General features: G+C 43.9%; 1 protein-coding gene across 1 annotated transcript in view; it reads left to right on the top strand.

The window, feature by feature from the left end:
- Positions 1-2,901: 2,901 nt before the first annotated feature.
- WNT2 (Wnt family member 2) overlaps positions 2,902-13,481 on the top strand; it is a 46,476-nt gene continuing 35,896 nt past the window's right edge. Inside the window, exons 1-3 of the mRNA XM_069587949.1 lie at positions 2,902-3,738; positions 5,849-6,075; positions 11,650-11,927. Of these exons, the coding sequence (XP_069444050.1) occupies positions 3,656-3,738; positions 5,849-6,075; positions 11,650-11,927 (588 nt within the window). The 5' untranslated portion in view covers positions 2,902-3,655. The remainder of the gene's footprint in view (positions 3,739-5,848; positions 6,076-11,649; positions 11,928-13,481) is intronic.

Raw genomic sequence — 13,481 nt, forward strand, 5'->3', positions numbered from 1 at the left:
CTGTCGTGTCCAACTCTTTGCAACCCCATGGTCTGGAGCTCACCATGCTCCTGTCTCCATGGATTTCCCCAGGCAAGAATACTGGAGTGGGCAGCCATTCTTTTCTCCAGGGAATCTTCCTGACCCAGGGATCAAACCCAGGTCTCCTGCACTGCAGATGGATTCTTTACTGTCTGAGCCACCAGGGAAGTCCTATGAATGCAGCTAGTATATCAAATAAAAACATGGGATATATATCATTAAAACTTTTTTTCCTGCTAAGTGTATCCATCTAAGAATCATATACATAAAAATTAAGGTTAAGTTTGAAATTTGAAGTGTCTTCCTTGCCCTTAAGGGCTTGCCCCCTTTCCCCTTTAGTCACTCCTAAATTCTTTATTAATAAAACTTATTAATAAATTTTTATGCATATGATTCTCTTAGATGGACAGATTTAGCAAGCAAAAAAGGTTTAATGACATTCTGTTTTTATATGATATATTATCTGTATCATTATATATATATATATACTAGATTTAGAAAGCAAAAAAAATACAGTTTTTATTTCCCCTCCTTGATCTGTTCTGTTAATACACAATGTTCTTTTAAGATCATTGATTCTAAGTTGGAAATACTAGACTTTTGAATCACTAGTTAGTGAGTACCTAAATCGGGGTCACTGCCTTAGGAAGAAGCCAGTTCAGACTGAAACACAAATGACTATTTGGTTAAAGAAGTAACTGTCCATTTTTAGGGTGGAGATGGCTTGCTAGTAAATTAGTTTTCTCTCTGTCCTGGGAGATTAGACAAACAATGGATCTAACTAAGAAAATAGACTGACTCATTTGGCTACAATGCTATACTAAAGTTACCAGCAAAGTAACATTAATATCCAGAAAGAGAATTGGGTTCTGTATACAGTAAATGAATTTTACAATCAATTCAATGAGAAATAAAAAGTGAGATATTAAATGCACAGATCTAAAGGCACTCTGAACTCTCTTTCCTAACTCATCATCTGCTATAGCAAGGTGGAAATCATGTGCAATTTACTTAATTTTTCCTTAGAATGGTAGTGTTTATTGGAAGAGAGGTGACATTTGTAATAACTTTCTTCCCTCCTAATCTTCTTGAGCATTTCCCAGCTTCTAGTAGTGAGCACTCCATCTCAGTACAGATGAGGTAGGAGGAAAGTCAGACCTGCTGGGCAGGCAGAGAATTTGTACAGGGCTAGTTGATTAGAAGTGAATAGGGGTGGAGAATGTCAGAGACAGAATCACAGACCTGACAGGATGAAGTGTCTGTGTGAACCTTTCTCACATCTGGATTTAGCTTTTCTGGAACTTTTTTAGCCTTCGCCATTCACCAAGGCTGATTTCTTCTCTGCAAGTCATGAGGTACTGCTCCTGCCCCAGGATAAAGTCCTTTGGAGTGGATTTCATTAGTTTTGGGGATGGTCCTGATCTCATTCCAGGAGGTCTGGTTCAGGTTTAGGTCATTCCACTGGCCTCATCTACAACTGAAGGGCAGATCTCCCGGCCACTCCATAACTCCCTGGGTGGGGAGGAAAGGCCTCTAAGCTGACAGTCACACTCCATGTATTTCTAACTCCCCTCTACTGGGAGATGCGCTGAGGTGGGTGGAACTTGAGTGTTTTAGATAGTTTCAGGCCTCACTGTCCAGGAGAAAAGCATATGACTGCCTACCTTTCCCAACATACACACCCACGCCTCTACTACAGTATTTACTAGTCGCTGGTAGAAGTGCAGGGACTGTGGACAAAAGAGAATGGAAGTATATTTTAGCTTACTCTTCTGCTTTACCCAGGAGAAAGCTTTATAAGCATAGACGTAAATGAGATATTTCTTGCTGTTTGGTGCCTATCACATCACTCTCCTCTTCTCCCCTTAACCGCCACCCGCGCACAGACACACACAACCAGCTTGTGCACACACTGTGAGCAGAAACACAACCCACTCCTCCCCTGCCCCTCCCTCCCTCCCGGCACAGACCGATCAGAACTTCCCCTGGGTCGCGGCCCAGCGATATGGAGCGGCCCTGGCGCGGAGCCCTGCTCTTCCCGAGTCGTGGGTGGCGCGGTGCTTGTTTCCCTCCCCTCCCTTTCCGGACCCAAACGGGGATGTATCTGGGTCAGCCTGGGAGGGGCTGGACCTGCCAGGGACCAGCGGTTGAGGGGGAGTGGGGGGAAGGGGTGGCGATGACAGCATCTTTCAGGTTTTTGGCTTTCCCGAGATTCGCCCCGTCCAGCTTCTCACCTCGTTCGTGCCGAGCGAGAGCTGATGCTCCGGCCAGTCTCGGCTCTAGGAATAGGGTGTGGGGAGAGCCTGTCCTTCCTATCTGGACCGCCACCCCTCCATTCTCTGCTAACAATACAGCGCCCACCCAACCCCCAACAGGCACACACATTCCCCAAGGCATGCTCCGCGGGCAGGCGGGCGGCGGGTCCCCCCCCCCTCCCCTCCCCAGGAAAAGAGCTATGGAACAGTTCACGGCCGCCGCCAGTTCCTGGTCTTCCTTCCTTTCCGGTGATAAACGGCGGGGCTACAAGCCAGTTGCTGCTCAAGATGCTCCACCCGCGGGCTCAAGCCTCTTTCTCTGGGCTCTCCGGGGGCCCAGATCAGGACCGATGGCCCATTACCTCCGCAAGGCGCAAAAGCTGAGCGCCCGGGCGACAAGAGGCACGACCAGGGCTGGGGCGCGGACCCTCGGCCGGCTCCTGCTGCCTCGCTTCCTCCCTGCATGGTCTTTTGCGCCAGGGAGGAGCTGGGTGTGCGTAAAAGCCGCATCTTCCCCAGACGCTATGGCTGAGTACGCCTGGGTGAGGTCCGGAGGGTCAGGGACCTTCCTGGCTCCCCTCCCTGCGAGCTCTGTATATAAGCCCAGCACGGAGGAATCAAGGCCACAGGTCCTCATTTCCTTGAGGCCTGGCCCCTCCCTCCCCAACCTTGCCCTCCTTAGCTCCAAATTCACAAGTGTTTGCTCTTCCTTTCGGTGTTAGGGAGAGAAGCGGAGGAACGAGTTGAAAATCAGCTCTGGATTTCTGCCTCCTGTACACAGCTATCTCTTTACCCTCTCCCTCGTTTCCCCACATTGCACGCTGGGCGACTTCTGTAGCCTCGCCTATCCCGAGCGCTTGGTCCCGCAGCTGGGGACCCACTGATGCTCTTTGACCCGGAGCTTCCCGAAAGGTGCCTGCCTCCGCGGGTGCTCGAGGCCACGCAGAGGTGTTTCTTCCTCCCCTCTTGCCATCATTTCATCCACCCTTATATAAAACACCGCTCCCCCCACCCCCACCGCCTCCGCCACCCTGCCCGGCGCAGCGCCTCCTCCCTCGGCTGCGCCTGGGCGGGCAGGGAGCTGAAGGGACCAGGACGCGCCTGAGGCGCGCAGAGCTCTCCAGCAGCCCGCGCTCGCCGCGCCTGGGGAATTGGCTGTGGGCGAGGCGGCCCGAGCTGGCCTTTATCGCTCGCCCCGCTGGTGGCTTGAAACTTTATCGGCGAGTCTCGCCACTCGCCGCAGACGCGAACGGGGGGCGGGGGCGCGGCGAGGCGCCGGCGGCCGTGACGAGGCGCTCCCAGCGCTGAGCGCTTCTGCTCCGGGCACGCATGGCGCCCGCACACGGAGTCTGACCTGATGCGGACGCAAGGGGGTTAATATGAACGCCTGTCTCGTTGGAATCTGGCTCTGGCTCCCTCTACTCTTTACCTGGCTCAGCCCTGAGGTCAGCTCTTCATGGTGGTAAGTCCACGCGCACGGGCGCCGAGGGATTTTGGAGATGGGAATGGAGACCGCACTGGTCACATAGATCCTTCCCGGCGGCGCTTCCTCGCAGCCGTGGCAGTCACGGATTCCAACCCAGTCCCAGCTGCTGCCCTCTCCTATCACCCCTTCCCTTTTCCTCGGAAGGCCATTCCGGCTTTGACAACTCCAATCCTTCCACCACTACCCCCACCCACTACACATACATTGCCCCTCAAACGAGAGCTAGGATGTGTGGTTTATTTGGATCCAGCTGAGCGACAGCAAAATCGGGATCTTTTAGACAAGCGCTAGCCGGGTCTCTAGCTCCAGTAGTAGAGACGTCTGTGTATGCGTGCGCACGCGCGCGCGTGTAAACTCACCTCCAAAACTACAGTCGTCTCCCTCTGCTCCCACCCCGCAAAACCCTCAAGGTAAACCGACGGGCCGATTCAGGCAGGCGCAAGCCGTAGAACCCAAAGAGTGTGATTTTGCATTATTTCTCGTCCTTCCACATTCCTAGTGCTTCACCCCAGTGGGGCGGAAAAACATTTTGCTACCCCCAGGTAGAGACTCCCACCTTAATAGAAAGCTCCTGAAGTCGGGGACTCTAAGACGTTACCCTGTTCGAAACCAGTCATCTCAAAGGGTAACTTTGCTGCTGTCCCTTTATACGGTGATCTTCTATCTATTTTGCAGAGTGAAGGAACTTTGAAACCTAACAAGTTATCATCCTTAAATGTTACAAGGGTAGAGGCTCTCCCCACCCACAAACTCTTCTCCATCTCTTTCGGATCTTGAGAAAAGAGTTGAGAACTCTCTAACATTTTTGCACCTAAAAACTTCAGAACAGACACTTGAAACTCGGTTTAGAAAGATCGGTTATCTGTTAAGAAGTGCTTTTTTTTTTTTTTAAAGAATCTGGCAAAAGTAAGGCATCTTGGCCAAATGAAAGACTAGAGCAGGAAGCTTTAGGAAGACATGAGCTCTCCAAAGAAGCAAGGCAAAGGGTTGATAGGAAGAGGGGTTCAATTCCTTCCTAAGCTGCTTTGAACAGAAAGGCGTTTAGCCTTGACATTGCTGACACAGGATCAAAGATTGATTTATCAGAGTGACCATTTTTCAATAAAATGACTATTTCGGCTTCCATGGGTGTATAAACATTATTTACTGCCCAGGCTTTTTGTCACATTGTCTCTCAGCTGTCACTTAAATATATTTTTGGGGAGTCACAGCTGTAACGATTTTATGATCATATAAAATAATGAAAATACAAGAAAAAGACATTCTCCTTGTTTGATCGCTTCAAAAGACACCTATGGCAGCTTGGGTTATATAAAAGGTACCTTTCTAAACATTTCACAACTAATAGAGAACATCTGGGTAGAGATGATGATGTAATTTTTTGTTAAAGTTTCTTTTCAAAAGTACTTTATGAAGCTATAACACTGTTTGATTCTTCCAAACATTTAGTATCCTTAATAACAATAGAAAGATTTTTTTCCAAGGATTCTCTATAAAGCCAAAAAAGAGCTGGAAAATGGAAATATTTAAAGGATTCTTTAGTAGGAAAAGAATGGCATGTCTGTGCAGAGAGTGCAGCATCAGATCCCAGTAGGTGCTGATTAGACAGACAGTTTCTTTGAGATACTTAAACATCAGATCAACAAAATGGCAGTGAGGAGCTTCTAAAGGTCTAGTTCCTCCAAAACCAAGTCTGGACACACTGTATATTGAGATCAGAGCCTTCTTGAGAAAAATGTCTTCCAAAAACCTGTTGGCCCTTCCCCCTCACCCCATTCCTGGACTGCAGACCTTGCCTCTCCCACTCTGCCCAGAGCCTCATCTGGTGGCCTTAGCTTCATGGCCAAGAAACAGTCAGCACTTAGTTTTGGAGTGGCTTCTACCAGATCACTCACCATACCTGCCGTGCCACTTCTCCAGTGAACTTAAGTTTTAAAAAACAAAACAAAACAAATTTTGCGTTCTAATATCCCCTACAGGATAAAGAATTCATATATGAAATACTGTTTTGAACTTTTCCCACTCTGGGGAAACACCCTGCCAGGCCTTGCTGTTCAGGACTCTCCCCAACGCTGGTCCTTCCTAGGTACATGAGAGCTACGAGTGGCTCCTCCAGGGTGATGTGTGACAACGTGCCAGGCCTGGTGAGCCACCAACGGCAGCTGTGCCACCGACACCCGGATGTGATGCGTGCCATTGGCCTGGGCGTGACTGAGTGGACGATGGAGTGCCAGCACCAGTTCCGCCAGCACCGCTGGAACTGCAACACCCTGGACAGGGATCACAGCCTCTTCGGCAGGGTCCTGCTCCGAAGTAAGTCTCTCGCCTTCACACAGCTCATGGGCTCTGCCCTCACACACACACACCCTTATTTGGTCTTCACAGTCCCTGCCCGTCTTGTCTTGCATTCTGTTCAGTCAAGAAGCTTGTTCTGTTGGGTGCCATTGGTCCTCTTTTACAGATGTGGGCTCGAGAAATCAAGAAGCCTGCCCAAAGTTTTGGAGGAGGCTGGTCATGGGTCAGGGTACAGTGTCCTTGGCTCTTATCCATGTCCCGTCATAACCCTGCCTGTCCCTCCAGGTTCAGATTTTGTCTCTAGGAGAAAAGGAAGCAGCAGCCACAGAGCACTCTTGACTTTTAAACTCTTCTTTCTGGGACCTGACCCTTCCAGAAGGATTTAGCAGAAGATTGGGAAAGAATTCCCACATCTTTTATTGGCCATAAATGGTCATTGTTACAATAACAAATCAGTGTGATTGAGATGCAGAGAGAAACCTCTGCTTGTCACCTTTGACCGCCCATTCAGCTACTCCATCTTGGGTCACTCTGTTTCTAAACTTTTTTTTTTCTCCCCCAGTAAACTGTAAATTCTGTAAGGCAGGGACTCATTCTGCCTTCTCTGCATTTTGCTTGTATCTCATATGTTGTAGGCAGCACTCATTCATTGAATGGTTGAATGAATGAATAGATAAACTTGCAGTGAGTACCTATTCTCCAGGTGCGTTTTAGGCAGAAGGATATTTATGGAAGGTAGGGTGAGAACCATGAATACATCAAGGTAGACCTTTGAGATATTGAAGGTTTGGTTCTGGATCACTAGTCATTACAGTAAAGCAAGTCACATGAATTTTTTTGGTTTCCCAATGCATATAAAAGTTATGTTTAAATTATATATATGTATATTACATTATGTATCCATGTCTATTCAGAGAAGGCAATGGCAACCCACTCCAGTACTCTTGCGTGGCAAATCCCATGGACGGAGGAGCCTGGTAGGCTGCAGTCCATGGGGTCGCTAGGAGTTGGACACGACCGAACAACTTCACTTTCACTTTTCACTTTCATGCATTGGAGAAGGAAATGGCAACCCTGGCAACCCACTCCAGTGTTCTTACCTGGAGAATCCCAGGGATCGGGGAGCCTGGTGGGCTGCCGTCTCTGGAGTTGCACAGAGTCGGACACGAATGAAGCGACCTAGCAGCAGCATACATGTCTATTAACTACTGTAAAAACAATGTACATACCTTAATTTTTAAATACTTTATTCAAAAAATTCTGTCATCAGACAATGCAGGGTTGCCATAAAGCTTCAGATTGTAAAAAAAAAAAAAAAAAAAAACCACACACACACAGTATCTGTGAAGCACAATAAAGTGCAATAAAATGGGGTATGCCTGTGGTTTCCTTACTTTTTTTAGAAAGCACATTGAAAATTATCTAATTACATAATAAACTTAAATGTTCTGAATGTGGAAAGTAGCTCACTAGCTTGTATACAAACAGAGAAAATTAACTGAAAATCAAATCCTATTTTTTAAAAAATAAACCATCCCTTAACCTGGCCTTAGCAGTTTCTTCAAGGAGCAGCACATCCCATTTGCTACTGGGAAATCTGACTGAAAACACAACAGTCTATGTGTGAATCGCAGAAACAGGAAGTTTCCTCTTGTTTTTGCCCACTGCCCTCCCCTACCCCCTAAGAAAATCGTTCAGGCTGTGCACTTGGTAATGCTTAACAGAGGGTGTTTCTATCATGTAATCATCATAGCCCTAGGGTTTTATGAGGCCAAACGCATAACTGAATGTCTCTAAAAATCCCCCAAGGGCGTAGTGCTCTCACTCTTGGTGTATCCCTAAAGTTAATTTACTGCGATATTCTGCAATTTTATTCTCTAGTTTAAGAAGTATATTCTTCTGCATTCCTTTTGGAGTTTCGATATGACATCGCAAAATTTTTGAAAGGATGATAATAATAAATTTCAGCTACATGGAATTTTAAGACTTCACCTAGATTAGTTCACCAGTGAATCAATCAAAGTGCTGGACCTTGTCAAAGAGAGTTTGCAAATATCTGGCACAAGAAATCTTTGCATATATTATGTACAGGCTCTCGGTATTTAAGATGTATTAGGAGTGTTCCTTTTCAAAGTTCTCACAGCCATTTCCAATGATTACAAATTAAGAGTACCTCTCATTTATAAAATGATCACCTACAGAGTCTATCTATGAAAATCCATTAAGATGTCTCCATAATGAAAAAAAAACCCTTTAGATCACAAATCAAAGGAAGGAAGTTTGACCACTGATCCTAAAGACAGTATATCTCCCAAAGCAGGACATTCATTCATGAAATACTTTAACTTAATATTAGCAATATTGGTTTCTTCAGAGCTGTACGGTGGCTGAGAGGGAAAAGGTAATAAATAGAGAAAGCATAACAAGTTTGACTCAATCTAAGGCTTCAGGTAAATTAGAGATTATAACTGCATTTCCTTCAGATTTCTTTCATATGAAGCCGAATGCTCTGCCAAAGCACTCAAAACTTAGAACACTCATGCTACACAATTTCTTTCCAATCTTCACAGAAGGCCAGATTTCTTCCTGGACATTTATGTAAACTCCTGTGACTGTCAGTGATGATTTTGTGTTGGTTATGGGAAGGCTGAATTTGGCCTAAGGTAGCTTATCCTGGAAATAATCACGAAATTCCAATGAAGCTATCCAAAGAGTTTTACAATTAATTGCTTGGAGGGAAACTCACATCTTAGAGTTGTAAAGAACCCTCCTTCGGAAACCTAAAAATTCTCATAGATGAATAGGAAAGGCAAAGGGCAGTACCATATATAAGGAGAACATAAAAGTTACTAACATACCCCGTGGTCACAGAGAAATGGAGAACATTTGCCTCTTTTGCTTCAGCGAACAAGAGTTAAGACCAGAACAATTTTTAGGAACTTTTGTAATTTGCTCATTGAACTGGCTGTCCCCAGACATGGGCAGAGAAATGTAGACAGAACTAGTAAACTTAAAAATAATCCTACAAGAATTTGCACACACCTCCAGAATTCTAGAATAAGCCTTAAACAAAAAAGGGTCATTAGGTAGCATCCTTGCTTTCTTTTTTTTTAAAAAAAAAAAACAAGCATTTTAAAAAAGAGCTGCATAATCCATAGCCTTCCAGAAAGCCTAGCTTCTAATGTTTTGCCCTCCCAGTCACCTATACTAGTCTATACACTGAGTAAACACTGCTTGACTTATCTCAAACCAAAAATTAGAGAAACTTCAATAGTAACATAATAGCAAGTCTAAATATCACCATTCAGATTTGGATTTTATTTAATATTGCAATGGCTTTAAGCAGAATCAGTTTTTCTAAAAGGCCTAAGATCAAAATTTATTTTGTTACAAAGCCAACTCTTGAAATGTGCTACTATTTTGCACATAGCATTTAAGTGATTCATCTAAGACACTTAACTGAAAACATCTTAAGGCTGTATCTACATGATACCAAAACATCTGGAGGTAAAATGAAAAGTCATTCCATGTGCTATTTTTTTACTTAAATAAACAAATATCTAACTATTTAGTAATGAGTTTGAATAATAAATGACACATATTCAGAAAGGTGATGGTTTTGCTTTGGAAATTATTTCTTAAATGTAGCAGATTTCGAGTGATTTTCTTTTTCTTTCAGCCAATAAGTCAATGTACTTGTTTGCAAGTTAAGCCAGGATGCAGTCTATGAGTAAGCAATTCATTCCTCTACCAACTTGCAAAATACTGTCTGGTCACTGACATTCTATCATGTGGATCTTCCCTAGCTTTCCCCTACAAGACCACCTCCTAAAGCTTCTCTTCTTTCTCCTTAAAAAGTAGGATTAGTACATAATAGATTATGCACTTGAGAATTTCCCCCCATGTGATATCTCTAAATGTGGGCACTGAACTCCAAATTCAAAACCAGGTTTTAGCAGACCAGTGGGATGACTATGGACAAGGTATTTTTTAAAACAGTAAAAATGGGTAAGATAAAAATTTTATTTATCTGAAAGCTGCTACCAGAGATTAAGCTACATCTCCATCTATTAGTCACCATTTTTTACAGAACATCTCAATTTCACTTAGAAAATCATCTGTGATCCTTATAATATAATCTGGAATTCTAAAACAGCTCCCACGACCATCACATTTCTCTACGGAGAGCACTACCTGCTACCTATGGCAAATATTCATATAATTGATTCTACTTAACTTCAAGGCATGATTGATTCCTTTTCTTGGTTTGTTTGATGATTAGAGGTTTCAGGGGAGATTTTTTTTGAAGGCTGAGGTAAGTGCCATTTAATATGGTGTAGATACGTTTTCCTGATTTTTAATAATGAGACTAGCAGAGCAAATATTGCAAGGGATGTATAATAAATTTTAGCACTGAATGACAAACGGAAACAAGTAGGGCTTCGATGCGAAAAGGTGGTTTGTTCTCCCAGCTGCATGGTTCAAAAAGTCACACTCGTTTTGACATATTGAATCACCAAAATGGCTCTCCATTTGCTTCCTTGCATTGGCATTAGCTTGTTCAGCTTCTATTTTGATTGTTAATATATTCGCTGCAGCAACCATTAATAAAAAGGCATGCTAATAACAATGAAATACAGCTCCACTTGAAAAATGAGGTGCACACAGACCCTAAAGAGCCTTATATCTGTCACTATACCACAACACCGTGTTATGAGTTACTACAGATTATTAAAATAATTTAATGTAGTTATTGCACTGAAATATGTACCTTTCAGTCTGTAAGTGAAAGTAGCCTGTGCTCTAATAAAGAACAATTCTAAGAAAGCACCCCAAAGGGTTCTTGCCCAGGTCTAATTATAAGCGGTAAATTTGTTTCCTTCCAGAAAAACCAAAGAAAAGCTTTTCACTGTCTTTCACCCAATTAGCGCAGGTGTTCCAGAAGAAAGTAAATTCACCTTAATATTTAGCCGTAGCATGTAACTCAAGTATATTGCATATTGCCTCCAAAAATCTCTCCCTTACTTGCAAGTTGATGCCAAGAGGGGATGGTTACTGCCACGAACTGTCTTCCCACCTCAGCCCCTAGGTTACTTTGAATTCAGCATTTCAGTAATAATCATTTACATGCATATGAGTGTCCTCAATAATGCCTGGAAGGTTTTTTCCAGGAGAGCTGTAGTGGCATGAATACCAAAATATGTTATGGAAGGACAGAATTGTAAAATTCAGACGGTGTGGTGTAGAGGAGGAACCGAAGGCCTAGACACATTTGTCTCCTCTCTTCTGGGACACATGAGATTCTAGGTTAAAGAAAGCACATGTACGAGACTAACGTGTGCAGGGCAGACTCCTGCTGCATTTTCTTTTAAACTCTATTTACTTTAAGGATAGTTGTTACACAGTTATCCAAATTGACAAAGGCTTGTAATAAGTGCCATGATTCACATTCAAGAGCGAACCTTGGCTCTAGGAAAGAATTCTTCAAGAATACTTTGTCAGAGGCAGAACAAGTATTAAACAGCCATCAAGTGAAAGTTATTCACAACGAGCCATTCCAGACTCCTTTTAAGAACAGCATTTTTGTTACAGGTAGCCGGGAATCTGCATTTGTTTACGCCATCTCTTCAGCTGGAGTTGTATTTGCCATCACCAGGGCCTGTAGCCAAGGAGAATTAAAATCCTGTTCCTGTGACCCAAAGAAGAAGGGAACCGCCAAGGACAACAAGGGCACTTTTGACTGGGGTGGCTGCAGTGATAACATTGACTATGGGATCAAGTTTGCCAGAGCGTTTGTGGATGCCAAGGAAAGGAAAGGCAAGGATGCCAGAGCCCTGATGAACCTTCACAACAACCGAGCCGGCAGGAAGGTATGGACCTCGACAGTGCTCACTGGGTAGACTGCATGGCCTCATAAATCACTTAAGCCAAGCTTATCTTAAACTTTCCGAGAGGTACAAAAATGCTTATCATCACAGCTTCCCATTGTCCCCCAGCCCAGAGCTGTTTGCCCTAGAGAATACCACCAACTGGGCTGAAATATCCCACCTGCACTCCAGCTTCCCTACCACAGCGGAGGTGAAAGAGTCCACCCGCTGCTTTTGGCAGTGTGTACAGTCAAGTGTCTGTGGTCTCTCTGGATACTGTACCATGTAGTCACAAGACAGCATCTGTGGCTGAGGCTAGGGCTGCTTCCCACATACCGATGGGACAGTGAATGCTTGTATCTAAGGGGTGTCAAGACCAAGAACATCTTCTCTCAAACTTATCATGAAAGCAGCTCACCAGGCATGGCTTGTTGGCTTCTTCTAGATTCAGGGAGGTTCTTTTTAGAACCAGACCCCAGTTTCACTCTTGAAAGCCCCACCTTGGGTTTTCTGGTACTGGATGAGTAAATGCACCAAGGGAAGACATACCCCAGAGGCTTTGGCCCCTTAATCGCTAGTCCTGCCTAACTTTTTGGGTATCTGGTCAGTATTCATTCCCTAACCTCTATTTGTTAGATGAGGAAACAGACCCTTCAGAGCTCTGGGTCACCTGCAGAATCAGAAGAAATGTCAGGACTAGAATTCCAGTTTCACCTCCCAGCCCCAGGGTGGTTTGGCCTAGGATTAAACCATTTTAATGCCAATGATCAATCTACTGATGAGCCACGTTTGGGGATATGGTGGCATGACCAGAATAACAAGAGAATCTGAATGCTGCATGTTAGGGCTTTGTGTAAGAAAAGCATAAACCAGTTGGGCTAATCAAACACTCAGTCAGAACCACTCTAAAATAACCTAATTGCCAATGAGAAGAGATAACCATAATTTGTCTTTTATCAACACAAAATCACAATATGCTTGATATTAATATGTAAAGAAAGATCAGCATAAAATTGAAAAGTCCCCAGGGGGGCTTTAATAGGAAAAAGAATAGAAAAGAATGCAGATCTGTTTGGATGAAAACCCTTTTACTAGGCTCACAGAGGGAACAGATCTCATTTAAAGGAAGTTGGAAGGAAAGAAGTCTTGCTTAGCACATGGAATAAGATGAGTGTGACCTGAACTGTTTACAAATAGTACCTTCTTGAACTTTGAAAATCAACATTCTTTATTTTCATGAATTTATGAACTTACAGTGACTACTGCCAAGAATATAGACTGCAGTTGTGCAACCCTACAACTATTGGTAATTACTGTTTATGCATGGCTCAGATAAGGAAAAATTTACATTGACCTTTGTTTTGACATTGATACCACATGTATAGGTTATAAAGTGTGGTGTCTTTGATAAGAGAATGCTGCTCAATTATTCAAGCACAATATACAGATCTCTCAGAATATCTGTACAGATAAGAGCATATGGTTATACACTGCATCCAAAATAACATTGACTCATCAAAATAAATGTTAATTTTGCTTAGTAGGTCATTAGATATT

This window comes from Ovis canadensis, chromosome 4 (genome assembly GCF_042477335.2).
Source record: "Ovis canadensis isolate MfBH-ARS-UI-01 breed Bighorn chromosome 4, ARS-UI_OviCan_v2, whole genome shotgun sequence".
Taxonomy (NCBI): Eukaryota; Metazoa; Chordata; class Mammalia; order Artiodactyla; family Bovidae; genus Ovis; species Ovis canadensis.